This window comes from Artemia sp. Qi Xiang Cuo, chromosome 12 (assembly GCF_049724085.1).
Source record: "Artemia sp. Qi Xiang Cuo chromosome 12, ASM4972408v1, whole genome shotgun sequence".
NCBI classification, from domain to species: Eukaryota; Metazoa; Arthropoda; class Branchiopoda; order Anostraca; family Artemiidae; genus Artemia; species Artemia sp. Qi Xiang Cuo.
The window spans coordinates 31,897,266-31,914,345 of record NC_142805.1 but is presented as its reverse complement, the minus strand read 5'-3'; the positions used below and the strand labels follow the sequence as shown (position 1 = coordinate 31,914,345).

General features: G+C 36.5%; 1 protein-coding gene across 2 annotated transcripts in view; it reads right to left on the bottom strand.

The window, feature by feature from the left end:
• fab1 (1-phosphatidylinositol 3-phosphate 5-kinase fab1) overlaps positions 1-17,080 on the bottom strand; it is a 191,218-nt gene that overhangs the window by 39,483 nt on the left and 134,655 nt on the right. For both annotated transcript variants that reach the window (XM_089097957.1, XM_089097958.1), the window contains exons 17-18: positions 12,940-13,145; positions 9,567-9,760 (exon numbers count right to left, since the gene is read on the bottom strand). In XM_089097957.1, coding sequence (XP_088954083.1) covers positions 9,567-9,760; positions 12,940-13,145 — 400 coding nt within the window. The remainder of the gene's footprint in view (positions 1-9,566; positions 9,761-12,939; positions 13,146-17,080) is intronic.

The window sequence follows — 17,080 nt, the reverse complement described above, 5'->3', positions numbered from 1 at the left end:
CCCAATATTGGCAAAATATGATGTAAATGCTTCTTGAACAGATAGAATACCCTCAACAACCACTTGGAGGGATACAACAACCCTCAAGACTTGGAGGGATAAAAGGAGCCGGAGAAGAACGTTTGAGGGATCACTTGCCATCTTTTTCGAATATCTTTCCCACAATCCCAAAATTTTTTGGAATAATGAATGGATTTAGGCTTACGGAACAAAGGATTGAAAGCGTTCATGCTCAGTTTGAATTGCTGAAGACATGCAACATTCAAAAATAGATATACTGATTTAAAAGCTGTCCAAAGATATTTTTTTCACCTCTAACTCTTTAGAAGATCAAGGGTCATCCATGGGTTCAGGTTCAGGTTCATTTATTATTCAATCTTACATAATGACACTAAATATATACAGATATCTGGCAGTGAGACAAGCTCGTTTTGCACAGATAAAAAAAGAAAAACAATAAAGAAATATACGGATTTTCATTCAAAATGGTATACTTCACAAAAAAATATAAATAAATCAATAAATTTAAGGTTAATTACTCACCACATCACGGCAGAAACCCACCCGACGATAAATAAACAACTCTCAACCAGCAATGGGACAATAAGAAGGATATCAAGATCCTAGAGAGATCGAAAAATAAGAAGAGAGAAAAAAAAAAAAAAAAAAAAAAAAATTAAAATATTATTTGACTAATAAATTTACAAAAGGAATTATTTTATTTTATTTTTTAAAATTCCGATCAACACATCAAAATCAAAAATAGATTCATATTGGTTCCACGCGGCCACCACACTATTTCGTAGAGAAAACCGGGACCTCTCTGAAATTATCAACGGCTGGCGTAGTTTGCGTATGCTGCGAGCTAGATGAGAAGATGGCGGAGCAACTGGGAACAAATCAAAAGAATAGAAATAACTGGGCAGTGACAGGAGATTATGATTAACCTTGAATAATATCGAGTTAAAAGTAACTGCAAGTTCAACAGGAAGAATATTCAATAAACAATATAAACTCTTTGTAGAAGACTTGCTGGGGAAAGACGCTGGGGAAGGAAGATAACTTTTTAAAATACGAAGCGCCTTATTTTGTTGCCTCTGAAGCGGAATTAAATGGGAACTGAAAGTATTCAAGTAAATAAGTGGGCAATAATTTAGATAAGAATGAACAAGAGCAAAATAAATAGAACGCATAGCTTTGAACGGCCAAATGAATTTCATACGTTGCATAATACCTACGTTCCTTCCAAGCTTCAATCTTATACCATTTATATGCGGCTTCCAACTCAAATTTGAGTCAACCAGCACACCAAGGTAACGAATAATTTCAACACGTGATGTATCCATACCTGAAACAGATGACTTAATCAACTTCAGACATGGAAGTGCCCGTGACGTACGCAAAAATACCATAAACTTTGTTTTTGAAGTGTTCAGAGCTAGCCTATTTGCCGTAAACCATGCTACTAGTCTATCGAATACTAGACTTAAATTATGTTTGACACGATCTTCATCGATTCCAGAGACAATACAGGCTGTGTCATCTGCGAAGAGAACGGTCAGCCCTAGGTCTTCAACTGAATTACTAATATCGTTAATATAAATTAGAAACAACAGAGGGCCGAGAATTGAACCTTGGGGCACTCCAACTTTATTTGACTGGTTCGAAGACGTTGATATAACTTCGCCCCCATCAATACACTGGACTCTATCGCTTAAATATGACAATATTATCGATTTAGCCGGACCACGTATACCACAATTAGACAATTTTTCATTTAAAATCATGTGACAAATAGTGTCAAACGCTTTCCGTATATCCACGAATATAGAAGCTGGAATTTCACCCTTATCCAAGGCATCATGAATAAGCTGGGTTACTGCCAAAATAGCATGCTCAGTAGAATGTCCTTTTCGAAACCCGAATTGGGACTTACTGAAAAAACTATTCTTGTCAAGAAAATTTACAATCCTCACGTACAAACAACGTTCAATAATTTTTCCGAAAGCAGATAGAATAGATATGGGCCTATAGTTGGACGGATCTTTTATATCTCCCCCTTTGTATAGTGCAATGACACGGGCGGACTTCATACATGAAGGGAAGATACCATTCTTGAAACAAAGATTAATTATGTGCACAAGAAAATTTACTATACTAGGCATAATCGATTTAAGCAAGTTCGTAGAAGATCCGTCGATTCCTTCTGAGTGTCCATTTTTGAGTTGATGAAGTACAAGCATCAATTCAGCAGACGAGACTGGAGTGAGGAATATGGATCGGTCAGTAGAAGAGGGTAGAAAACTTTTGAAATCAGCAGAATTTGGCGTTGATTTTTGGGATGCCTCTTCCGACGTCTTTTCACGTATTTTAGCGAAGTGCGTGTTGAGCATGTTGGCGACGTTAAGTTTTCCTTTAACAGCTGTATCACCACCTGGTGGCATCATTTCGTCCGGAAAAGAATTCAACTTTTTTTTGCCGATACAATCGTTTATTAATGTCCATACCTTCTTAGGAGATCCATGCGCGCGATTGAATGCCTTCAAATAGTAGAGCTGTTTAGCAGACCTGAGAGCTTTGGTTAAGCAATTTCTGTAAGCTTTAAAAAAGGCTTGATTTGTTTCATCGGGATTCGATAGATATATTTTATACAGCCTGTTCTTTGATTGGATCGACCTTAGTAGTCCTCGTGTAACCAAAGGCTTTTTAGATCTGTTGTAACGTCTTAGACGGGTTGAAGACATCGGACAAGCCACATTAAGTGCTGTGGTAAATTCGTTGACACAATACTGTGAAGCTTGATTTACATCCTCGCAGTCTAAGCATGGAGAGGGGTCAATTTTAAGCAGCAGTTCATTCAACCGCTGAACAGATGCAGCGTCAAGCCTTCTAGTTGTTTTGATCGGAGTCGCCGTTTGTCGCCCGGTTTTTATCTCCATCAAAAGCATAAAGTGGTCTTACGTGTCATCGATAATAACATGACACAAATCAAACTCCATATTCAGAAAAATATTGTCGATTAACGTTGCTGTCGAGCTTACCACTCGAGTTGGAATACGACAAGCCGGGAGAAGCCCCAGCGAAAGACAAAGTGTCAGAAAATCAACAGCCGAAGGCGAATATTGTGTAGATGAAAGATCATGACCAGCATTACTTATATCAATATTAAAATCCCCAATGTACATAATCTTCCGACTTCGCTCGATTGCGATCGAAGAAAACGCTTCCAGCTTACTTATGAAATGTTGCACCGAAGAGCTAGGTGGTCTGTAAAACAAACAACACAACACTTTTTCATTACCAAAATCAAGCTCGACAACCAAAAATTCAAACAACATTTCTTCATACATAGAATCAAAATCCGAAACAACCCTGTAAGTAATATCATTATGAATAAAAAAACCAAGGCCTCCTCTCGATCTGTCATTCCTAGTCTTAGAAATAAAATTTTAACCTTTAATATTCGCTAGGTGACTAGTTGACTCATTTAAGAAAGTCTCACATACAGCTAATACATCAACTCGGTAGCATGGAAGGAACGAAGATAAATGGTCCAAACTACTCATCAACCCGCAACAGTTTAAACTCGCCACCCTCACACTACCAGGAGAAACATGTCCGTTAATCTCATTAGGGAGTAAATAATTGTTAATAGGGAGGGATCTAATAGAAATATCATATTCATCATTCGAAAAACCACAATCTGCAGAAATTTTTATTAAATCGAATGGGTCTCTCTCAAAATCTCTCAACCTACTCGATGTCCCATCACCAGCAGAATTAATCATAATCATTTTGACTTACCAAACCGTCTGGTGGGAGTCTGTAGTGATGCGGTAATAAATCATCAACCAAACCTTGATGTGGAAGAGTACGGCACGTCTTGTGAAATATCTGATCTTCAACTGAAAAAAACACACTAACAAAAAACACAACCTTTTTTATAGGCATATTGAAAATAGAAAAAAATAATAGCGACGATGAAGCATAATCTGGCATGGCAGACTTAACAAGTCGAAGTCGCATTGAGCACTGAACACAATAAGAAAGAAAAAAACAACGAAAAGAAAAAAACCAACACTGACTAGCGGTCATTTTCCCAATCATGACACACACCAACAAAATGAACTTGTTTTATCTCTCGATCGCGGACGTATTTCATTAAACAAATAAAACAAATAATGGTCCGCGTATACACTACAAACAAACTAATTACTCTTTTCCCAGTCAGAGGAATCACTTTTTTTCACTTCTAACCATAAGTTAATACCCTTATAACGCAGTCTGGATGAAACGATATGTTTCGACTCTTTCATTTCTTGTGCTTTCGAGAGTAGGGAGTTTCGAATCATGTTGAGAGAAGGGGGCAGGTCTGTAGAGATTATAATCCCACTACATTTTAGCTTTTTAACATTGTTCATGATCGACTGGACATCACTCTCCGAGCTTAGTGAAATAAATACGGGGGACTCCTTGCGTCGGCTATTTTGCTTGCTGCGCCTATTTGTGATGTTTGCAGCCCGTGAAGAAATCCGATAGCACTTAGTCATAGATATGTCACTAGTTACACCCAGCTTTTCGCTAACTAATTTAATGACGCTATCTTCAACTTTCTTGTTAGGCTCTTCTGCCGGTAAACCATGCACAATAAGGTTCAGACGGCGATCTTTCACGTCGATAAGTAGTAGCTGTTTTTCCAGGGCCTGGTACTTATCGACATACTCGTCGATAGTTTTCTCAAAGTTATTAAGCCTCACATCTCGGTCGGCAGCCTCCGTTCTCAGCGACGCGATCTCAGAAGTAGTTCCGTCAAGCTTATTATTTAATTCTGTCTGCGTAGCAATAATAGAATCTAGTTTTCCGCTCAAAACTTTTCTGAACTCGTCGAACGATTTTTGCGTAACATTAGCCATGATAAATCTCGATTATAAATCCGCTTCGGGAGGATTGGGGATTAGTAGTTCATTCGAAATAGCATCAAAAGGGACTTACTGGCAAGGAGGGTGTGTGAATACCCCCGTTAACCAAATATAGCACGATTAAATCAGCTCTTGACTCCTACAGGCAATGCATCAAACAGGTTTGGTCAATTAACTATAAATAATTCAAGTTCAAAAATGTTGATTATGATAAGTCCGTAGGGAATCACAATTGAGTCTTACTGTATAATGAGATTATATCCAGACTTGATTCTGTTGACTATGATAAGTCCGTAGGGAATCACAAATTGGGTCTTATTGTATAATGAGATTATATCCAGACTATATCCAACAGAGGTGTTTACAGATCTTTTTGACCTTGAAGCAGAGGAGGACAGAGCACATACGTCACAAATAGACTCCTTTACTGACTCATAAAAGGAATCAAACTTAGAACAAAAATCATTATCGTCACAGAAAATATTCCATGTATTGTCAGATAAATGTAATCTAAGTCTGATAAATTCATTCAAAACAAACATAACAGAAGCTGAAGCAGATGCTAGAGTGTACCTATTCAATGTTTTTTCAAGTATAAAACTGGAAAATACATGAAAAGGGTCTAAAATATTACTCACTACAACAGAATTCCGAACCAAATTAAGAGACGAAAAAATATTATCAATTAAAGATGCTGATGTATCAGTTACACGTGTTGGAATACAAGTTGTTGGTAGAACCCCAGCAGCGAGCATATCTGATAGAAAATCTACCTTAGTAGAGGAAGCCATGTCAGTTAGATTTAAGTTAAAGTCTCCCATTATTACAAGTTCACATGGACGTCTGCCATTAAATCCAAGACCTCATCAAGGACCTGAAGAAAAGAAGGGACGGATCCACTGGGAGATCTATAAACATTACCAATTATCAAAACCTCATTTTTTAATTTAATTTCAATAAACTGGGATTCAAAAACCCCTTCGTCATTCCTTGACAGATCATTTCGAACTTTGTAGGGAAAAATACCAGAAATATGCATTACTGGTCCACCCTTTGCCATCCTTCTGTGATTTAGTAACTCCATTTTGTTACCGGGTATATTTAAAATCATTTCATTCCTGGAGTGAAGGAAGGTCCCAAATAACCTCATAACATAGATTCGCCCATAAAAAACTATCCGGCTCTACTGACCAATCGGAGAGCAAAGAATCTGAGTAATAAGTTGGAGGGCCGAAAAAGGATTTCTTCATCCAGTAGCCCACTTTAAATCGGAAACATACCTACTTGTTATTGATTGGGAAATAGTTTCGGCATCTCTTTTAATTTGACAAATAGAATTATAAATAATACTCAAAACATCTAAGGGGTTTCTTTGTAATTGAAGTAAACGCCCATCAAGGGAGCAAAAATCCCCAGAGCCTGAGTTAGAAAAATTCATAAAACTTAAGGAGACTGTGTATCAAACCTGCGGCGCAACATACACAAAATAAAATAAATAAATAAAATAACTAAGAGGCTATGAATAACAACAAAAATAAAAATAAATAAAATCACAATAATCATACCAATAAGTAAGATACATATACATTTTATATTATTGAACAAATTAATAATAATAATATCAGACAAATTTAGTGACTTCCTCAAATCATTAATCATACTACTCAGTTCCTGAAATGAAAAAAATAAAAAATATATAACGCTAAAGCTCCACTGCATTAATGTACCCATGAGACCAATACAAGTAAACTCATTTTCAAGATGACAAAGGATTAAAATCCCAAACTGACGCAATGACTTGTGAGAACAGGCATGTAACAAAAAAGAATAATTATTGAAATCCATAAATTTCATTGAAGTTAATTGGAACGAAAGTAAATCATTAGACAGATACGCACAAAGAAAAAAAATAAGCAAAATATAAATAAATTCGCTGAATATATGAATGGCAATATAATAAACATATCTATAAAAAACCCAAAAAAAAACCCCCAAAAAAAAAAAAACACACACACAAAAAAAACACAAAAAAAAACAACTTATTCTTAAACACAGTCGGCTAGAGTATGAATTTTTTTAGTGACACTTTCACCGTTAGGACTTGCCAAAATTTGCCCACGATCAGTCCAAACATATCTATGACCAAATTTGTCCTTAGCGGCATAAAGGATCTCACGTCGCCTCTTTGTCAATGATTCCGATAGGAAAATCCCACTTGAAGCTAACCTGGCTTTTGCTTTGAAGACTTTCTTCACTATATCACTGTTCACAAATTTAACTAAAACAGGAGGGACTTTGTCGTTTAGGGAGGCATCGGTTAAAGCAGGAGATATTTTGAATCTGTAGATATTCCTAGTTTGGGCAACATTAATTTCAGTCAGGTTCATTTTGGTTATGAAAACTTGCAGGATTGTTGATTGGAGGTCAGATCCGGACTGTTGCTTAACACCATGCAAAATTATCGAATCAAGCAGCACTTCTAGTTCAAATGCATCTAGATTCATCTCAATGTTCATGATTTTCTCTTCTTGGTTTATATTTTGGTGGCGAAGAGTTTTCAGCGATTGTTCAATTTTTTCAAGCTTCGGTTGATAATCAAGAGTAATCGCATCATATATTTGACAAATAATGTCGTGGGATGACTGGCGGAAAGAATCAGCATCCGAAAACCTTTCATTAACCTTCTTAGTTATATTTTGCAGTAACTCTCGCTTAGTTTTTTTCCAGGTCAAGTTCCGTAGAAGTGATTTTATCCATCAACGAAGCACATTCTCCTATTTTAGATTCCTTAATTGTTAATGCATTATATGTCTTGGAACGGGATTTATAAATATCGGGCGAATTTTTCAATTCCTCAAATGCAGCTTTTACACCTGCAGTCTGTTTTGTTGAAGTTCGGCTAATGCTTGGATTATATTCCGCCAAGTTGGCTTCAACAAGTCTGTATTCGTCATGTGTCCCATAGCAAAATACCAAATATGATGGCTTTCCTTTGCTATCCTTGGACACTTTTAGTATCTTTACTGGCCAATGTGGATAATTTTTGAAGTTAGCTAACGCGATATCAAACTCTTTAAATGCAGGCATTTCCTATTAAGGAGAGGAAAAAAGTAAAAGCAACTTATCTTTATCTAAGTTAAGAACCTTAAGGAAAAATTTAGTTGAAATAATGCTCCAAAGATTCAATAATATATATCCAAAATAATCTATATAATCCACTAATATCAGTCTATTTCAATACCAATTAGTTTGGCACCAAAGGTGAGCACAGATAAATTCGCTCGCAGTAGGTTTACTCAAGAAAAGTCAATGGCGCAATAAATTTCACCTGTGTCTTAATCCGTTTAGTTGAAGAAACCAGTTCTTTATTGTTCAGAGACTATAAAATATCCGTTTTCAAGCTAGGTGTTCACTGAATGAATGCGAGTGGAATACTGAATGACCTAACCTTACCACTATCCCTGTTGCGGCCACTCCCTGTTATGGAATACCTAACCTTACCACTACCCCTGTTGCGGCCACTCCCACCACGGCTACTCCTGCCATGCCAGTTTCTGCCTCAACTATTTTTACAAAATTTGCCAGTTTTTTTTTTGTGATAACTCCAGCCATGACAAATCCTATCCCTGCTAATTGTTTCTGCGACAGCTTTTACTGAGACTGAAAATACTAACATCACGATTTCTAGCACGACTGACCCGAGCACAATCATCTCTACTACCCAAATCATGACTGCCATTATCAAAACAATGCTTACCACAATTATTACTATCACTTTCTACTACTATTACGAAAACAAAACTTATTAGCCAAAATTACTACCATTAATATATATATATATATATATATATATATATATATATATATATATATATATATATATATATATATATATATATATATATATATATATATATATATATATATATATATATATATATATATATATATATATATATATATATATATATATATATATATATATATATATAAATATATATATATACGCTTTGTCAACTAAACACCAACGGTAATCAAAACAAAAATTAAACAATATGAGCTCTTTCACGAAACGTAAAAAGCTAACTTAAAACTTAGAATGAGCACCATTGGGTTTAAATGGGATCTCAACTTCAAAACAAACATAAATTACTGGAAACAGAATGTATTTCGAAAACTTCTTATTTCATTTACATATTATTTATACTTTCTTTATATATAAAAAACTAGATGTTGCTTAAACTTCTCCAGAATCCTTTTTACTGCAATAATTCACTTTATTGAATAGTTTCTTCCCTTCGAGCCCGTTTCTTTCATAAAAAAATCAGTTGGCGAAAAAAAAGCCCAATTTAAGCAGTCTGTTCAGTTTTCAGTATAAAGTCTAAAAGACGATATATGCTTCTGGAAGGTTGTTGAGGGAGTGGCAACAGCTCACTTAAATTTTTTTTATTGATTGGAATAGAATAAATTATGGATAATATTTACAAATTTTAGTAAAAATCAATAAGATTAGACTGTGATGGATTAGTCTCATCATGCTACTTTGTTTGTAATTCGATTCATTAGTATCTTTTATGTTAATGTAAAGCAAGAACCAACACCATCTAGTGGTATAAACCAAAACGTACTTTGAACTTTAAATCTTACCTATCACCATCAGACTTAGACATCGCGACATCTATCCTTGGGGCTGAAAAATTATTTTGTTGGGAGAGTCGCTGCTCGTAGTCGGACGACGCCAAGGCAAATGCAATTATAGAAGATGGTTCGAGCTCATAAACTGAGAGAGGAAAGCGACCAGAAGGTGCTAACAAATGGTGCTCCGTTGCCAAAAATGGAAGCTACGAAATTCAAGGTTAAATCAAAACAAGAGTAGATTACAAAATTCGACAATAGAAATCACAAACGAGACCTAAAACTCGAGCGAATTCTATTTAAAGATATTCCGCGGCCACATAGCATATGTTTAGGAAATAGGATGGAACACAAGACTGTACTTTTAGTTGGTAAAGCAAAGTTTATTATGTTAAGCTCCTGAACCACGATGATTTCTTCAAAAAATAATAAACTACAGAATGAAAACTAATAAGTGTTTGTCTCTGTATAAACCACATTACCCGCAAGAGGGGCTCAGTTGTATTTTAGTACCACTCATCAGAAGTTAAAATCGCTCAAGAGCCATAGAGTTCCAGGAGAACATGGGCTACCACCAGAGCTCTATAAAGCAAGCTTATCCTTGATCAGCACACTCACGGACCTCCTCAAAAAGATCTGGAAGAGAGACTTACGTCCCCCCGGATTTGAGGGATGCAACTATCATTCCAGTGTTCAAGAAGGGTGACAGGAGCAACTGCAAAAACTATCGAGGCATCTCGCTCATGAACATGGTCGGAAAGATTTTCGCCATCGTCATCGTAAACAGATTTAGAGCTTAAAGAGAGTGAAGAGCTAGGAAAAATCAAGCTGGCTTCCGCCCAGGAATGGAGTGCGTGGACCACATTTTCGCACTTTGGATCCTCCTACACCAGCCGTCTATCAACAACCGAGAAACCACTGCTATCTTTTTGGATTTTATAGCGGCATTCGACTCGGTGCTTCGCCCACTGCTATGGGAAATCATGCTGGAATACGGAGTCCCACCGAAGCTGGTGAGCCTGATGAAAACATATTATCAGAACACGCGTAGCAACATCCGCGTGTACGGAGAGCTCAATGAGCTCTTCGAAATCGCCCACGGTGTGCGACAAGGCTGCCCAGCTTCCACGATCCTCTTCAACTACATAATTGATTGGGTCTTCAAAATTCCCTAAGTTCGGAAGACGGAATCTAGCTGACCAGCGATGAGAAGTTAGGGGACCAATAATACGCAGACGATGGCAAACTCCTCACTGAATCAAGCGCCCAAGCCATTGAAATGTTGCAGAGAGTGGCAAATAGCGCTAGCCTGACAGGCCTGGCCATCAGTGTCCCCAAAACCAAGCACCTTTCCACAGATAGAAATTCGTCAGTCTCCATAAACGGACAACAGCTTGAACAGGTAAAAGAATTCAGATACACCGGGACACTGATTGATATCAAGGGTGGGACCTCGTGCGAGATCAAGGCCAGAATAAGCAAGGCATGGAGTACCTTTGGCCAACTGCGTAAGCCATTATGGTCCAGAAGAGAAATCAGGCTGAAGACCAAACTTCGAGTCTACATGGCGTGTATTCGCTCTATCCTGCTGTATGGATGCGAAACCTGGCTGCTAAAGGCAGAAGAAGAATGCTCACTCGACATCTTGGACCAGAAGTGCCTAAGAGCCATTTGCAACCTCAGACTTAGCCAAACGATAAGCAACGAGGCATTTAATGCAAATGTGCAATCAGAAGCATTCATTATCCACTATCGTCAAGAGAAGAAGGCTCAGATAGTTTGGGCACGTTATGCGACGCAAGTGAGTACCTGACCCGTCAGTCCCTTGAATTTAAGCCCCTCCCCCACTGGAAGAAACAGCAATGTGGCCAAACTAAATCCTGGCATGCCAAAATGAAGAAAGACCTCGAGCCTTTGGGAGATTTCAGGGAGTACGGACGAAATTGGGATAAATCGTGGTTGAAAATCATCCGCCCCCAAACAGAAGACCGAAGTCAGTGGCAGAATATGGTCCATCATATCCTCGGTGCCGAGCTGGGCTGAACAACCTGTTCCTCGCCAGAAGTAAAAGTAAAGTAATTACATCAGAATTTCATTGCCTTCTCTTTATCCTGCCAAACTTCAAACTTCTATATGCTTTCTACCCTAGTGTATACTCTCTATATGTACTGTAAAAGAAGGGGTACGACATACCTAATGCCCTATATATAGAAGAAACTAATCATGATACGTTCATGATACACTGAGCTTTTTTTCACATCAACCTTTCAAATCATTACATACGACCTTCTGCTCTGGAGCTGAAATAGTCCACTGGTTTCTAATTAAGAGGCTCATTTTTAGGCTACCAATTCTAAATGAAGTTACACACTGAAGCTACACAGAGCATGTTCATAAAGTCAGCATTGCACTAAAATCGTGCGAACTAGCATAGCTGTACTCTGAACCATTAATTAAGTGTTGCACAACAATTGTCTTCAACACAGTTAAGCTTTAATATGTATTTCAAGAGTTACTCAAGTCCGTATTCAAGTAAGCTAAGTCCGAAAAACGACCCGAAAAAATTATATCCAAAATCAGAAAAAAAGTGCTGTTAAAACCCTTATTGTCGATTTCAGAGACTCTTCCGCCCAATAGCAGCCATTTTAATGACAATTGCGTGTATTATGAATTCAAAAAGAATTTCAAAACCAAAAAAAGACTTGTTTTACTTTGAACCCTATCAAGTGTCCAATTACTTATCAAATGCATATATTATTTTTTCTTTGATGAAAAGGATTGGAATTAAGTAAATATCAAAGGATTTTTAGCGAACAATAAAAATAGTATTTACAAAACTAGAGTATTTGCCAACATCTTTTGGTTACATATCAAAACTACATGGGTATCCTTTTTTCTCTTTTTTTTTACAATCAGAGAGAGAGAGAGAAAGAGAGAGTGAGGGGGGAGAGAGAGAGAGAGAGAGATATAGAGAGAGAGCGAGAGAGAGAGAGAGGGAGAGAGAGAGAGAGAGAGAGAGAACGAAAGAGAAATAGAGAGAGAAAGAGAGATTCTTCCTTTCCAACCTGATCAAGCCCTATTAATTGACAATAAAGGCTTAAGAAACATATACAGCATGTTCAAACTTTTTCTAGGCAATGGGGGGTGTTCATTCTTGATCATTGCTAATCCAAAACCCATGCTAGGGAACTCTTAAGAAGACCCATCGCTCTTCTTTAACACTCCTTAAAATCTTCACAACAGTGCTCAGTCTTAGTCACATTCCAGTTTGTCTGCACTAACATCACTCAAACGAAAAGAAAAAGGAGGGGATACAAATATTTTTGTCAGAATCTGCTAACCTGTATTTTGAACAATCTTTTTTTTATCATGCACCAAATACTACCTGTAGTGGGACAGACTGAGAGGATGATAGCAGACCAGAAATCAAACTCTTCACAGTCGACGAATGAGAGACACTGCTTGGGGTGGTAGTGCCAGAGAGGGAATTTTTCTTCTCCATATTTGACTTAAACCCATCAGGTGATGAATCTCGACTTGGAGCCATTTTCGACAGATCTACTGATGTTCTATTCACCTCCTTCAGAGAGTCTACAAAACCAGACATAAAAGGATTCATACTCTTGATGAATGAAATACTTCAAACACGCTCAGCACGCATACCGTGAGAAAGCTGTTTACAAAAAAGATAGATTCTTATCTAAAATAGTCATTACTAGCTAAACATAAGCCAAAACCACCTTTTACGTCTCATAAGAAAGGTATAAATTTAAATAAACAGATACAATTGAATAAAAACTAACTACGAAAAATACGAATATAACATGGTGTATCTAGTAAAGATTAGAAGAAAACATAGTACACACATAGAAACTTGGCACACTGGGGGAGTGGGGGGACCACTTCCTTAAAAAAACAAACAAAAAAACAATGGATTAAGAACGGAAAATAGGGAACGACCTATTTTACGGTGGTTACAAATGCAGATCTAGGGAGGATGGAATTAGGAATTTACCCTTGAAATAATTAATGCTGGAAGAAGACTTTTAGATGAACTGAATTACGTTAATTCAGTTCACTGAACTGAGTTAAATCAAAGGATTGAGGTGTCGTACCAGCGAGGTATACTTCTTAAGTTTGGTGAATGTGTTGGATGGGGGTGCACTCCAACAGTAGGTTTGATGAAGATAGACAAACAGTAAGGAAATGGGCTCTGTTCTTTACTCTTTCATGTAGCTTTTACAAGCGGAGAGCTTTTTTACTCTCTTCTCTAGACAATGGAGTTCATATTTCCTATTTAATAAATTTGTGAAAGAAGAAGACTTTCTGTCAATATCATCAAAGTTGTAAATAAGCAAATAATTTCCACTGGTGACCTAAGAATTAAAATTGAATATTCACGAGTCAGTCAGTGGTCTATAAGTAACGTTAGTGGCAGTAAAGTCGTGTTTAACTTTGTTAATGAGGGGTAAAAGGGGATTGAACCGGCAGTGGCCTCTGAGAAGGGGCAAAAATCAAGTCAAGGATGGCGTTGTCTTGAGCGGTAGGTATATCAACCATCTCCTTTAAATCTAAAGGATGGTAAGTCATGCTCATTTTTAGATCGTTACCATTGCATAGTAAAAATCTCTGTATTCACATACTCAGATAAGATATTCTTTTAAAGCTCATTGCGTACAAATTAATCCAATACCACCAGTTCGTTTGCCAAGGAGCCTGATTTTCATATCTAATTTTAATAGATTCGGATAACTCTTCCAGTTTTAGTAACACAGGGTTTTTACATTTGAACTTCGGTAACATCAACTACATCTAAAATATAAATTTGAAATAGAGATTTTAATTCCTGAATTTGTCCGAAGTTAAGACTTTGGCCATAATTTAAAAGGAGCGTTACAATCTGAACCGACCAGAAAAGGAACCGACACGCTCTGGAAGAAATATTTAAGGGAGTTGGAGGGGTTCTAATTAAAGAATCCTTGAACTCAGTTGAACTTCTGACATTAAGCTCCAAGGACCTTGGGTAAATAAACAAGGTGATGGTTCTGTTAGAGGAGAAGTGTATGATAAGAAGGGATAGGCATTTTTTTCTGAATTATAGAGGTAGACGGGTAGGTCTTTTAATATAAGGTTTATTTGTAAGTTGTTGCACAGTCTGTCGTTTTATTCTCTATATGTCTGCAATTATTGTCTTTCCAAAATAAAAGTGTAAATTTTACGTTTTTGCTAAGTATCCATCGCTCGCACTTACGCAGGTGTACCAATTCAATAAAAGTAGAGGAGGGAGGGGGGTATAGGCAAATTCTAGGGAAAAATTTAGACCGAACTAAAAATCTAAAAAACTCTATTAAAAGTATTTACCCGTGATACACATTCGATTTAACAGTATTGTAAAAACTCCCCCAAGGACAATCCTTCCTCCGAAAATCCCCCCCCCCGCAGAAAAATTCCACTCCACGGAAAATCCTCCCTCTGGGAAATTAATCCCGAGAATTTCCACTGGACAATTCCCACATGTAAAATAACAATCGTATTTTTAAACTTAAAGTATTTAAAATTAAGTTAGGAGTATTAATTCACCCATCGGGCGCTTTTGGATAACAAATATCCAGAAAATGAGAATAACGTAAATGAAAGAAACTGTCCAAGTATTTGAGTTCATGGATCTCTAACTTCAGACAGCGCGAAAGTTATTAAGAGGGCTTTAGAGGGGGAGGGGGGTAATTCTATACTTAAAACCTTCACAGGTGTGTACTCAACAACTTCTTAAAGTTTCTTGGCGATCGAATGAACAATGTGGTAAAACATATAAGACAACAACACAGAGACAGACATGCATTCGATTTTTTACACACGAATAGAATAGAATAAACCGGATTGGAAAAGCCAACTAATAGCATAATTTAAAAGTACTCGCAAGTTTTAGATGTTTTAGTTTGGATATGTGCTATAGTTTGAATACGTGCTATAATTTGATATAATAATAATTTATTTTTGACCCACTAACATTATAAAAAGGTGGAGGAACAAAAGAAAGTAAAAGGAAAAGACATACAAAACGAACACATACAAAAACAATTATTTTAACAAAGGAAAAACAATGCAAATCAAAATAATTTCACAAGAGGATGAAAAGGACCTAATAATAATAATAATCTATTTATGACCCACTAATACAGTGGTAAAGTGGAGTAACAAACACAAAAGAAAAAAGAATAATAATAATAATAACAATAATAAACATTCCTATGACAATATCAAATATAAAGAACAACAAATGCAAATCAGACCAATCTTTTAACTTGGAGTCCAACTTATTATATGACGTCAATCGCATCAAACATTCGAAAAATCTTACGGTTTCTATACCAACGAGGCAAATACAGAAGATATTTACAATAACGGAAGTACAAAACTCTAATATCCCGCATATCCCTAGTATTGAAAAACGGGCGCAAACCTGAAAGAAAAAGAATGGAATGGTCGCAATATGCTGAGAGTTTAGCCAAGGCCTTACAGTTGGTATACATTATAGTTGGATAAAAGTTACAGTTTGGATTAACTAGGATTTTTATTGATTGAATACTCGTGCAAAATTGAACGGCATATTAAATGAGCAAGAGGTGGTACACCCATGGGAGGAAATTCTAGTCCAATTCTAGCCGAATTCTATCTGAGCCAAGTAAAGTTTAATTTTATGACAAATAAATATTTACTAAAGTACTCAACAACTCAAGGTACTAGAATATCTATGTCCAAAATGAGGGATATATTGATGATTCATTGGTACTTGTATGATATACCCACTACCGCCAAAGTTGTTCATGTATTGACGCATTGTAAACCGGTTTCTTTCGCTAGTTTCTTTCACCTTACCGTGAGAAAAGACAAAGACAAGTGACAGAATACATGGGATATATACAATTTGGGCTATATATTTGCACATTAGGGGGGGGGGGGTAAAGTATTTGGACAGTTTGAAGTAAGAAAAAAATTCTTACTTCATAATATGCAGAATCATTGCAGCTAACACATTTTACATGCATACCTGCTATACTTTACCCCGAACCCCCTAATGTGCAAATATACATCCCAAATTTGTTTCTAAAGTATTATATTTTTATCATACATAGACATATTTTATTAGGAGTAACCTAGCTTCACTTCTTGAGTGGTAGTGGGTATATCATAAAGGTACCATGCTTTTTTTCGTATAGTAAGGTAATTATGCAGTTTACTAAAATAAATAGATTAAACTACCAAACTCATACTTTTTCTTATCAGCAGAGCTTCATTAAACGTGTCACCACTATTTCAATTCAAGTTTCATTGTTTTCGGCTAAATTATTAAAAATTTCGTATTCTTCCATCCATTTTCCCCACATGGTCCACCGTTTTTTTAACAGGCAGCGTAAATTTCTTAATCATCAAATGTCAATGTTCTATAATGTCCAAAATAATTTTCCAGATAATATTTATTAAACTGTTCAAGGAAAGAAGTGGTTCACCGGACAAATTTTGTTTCT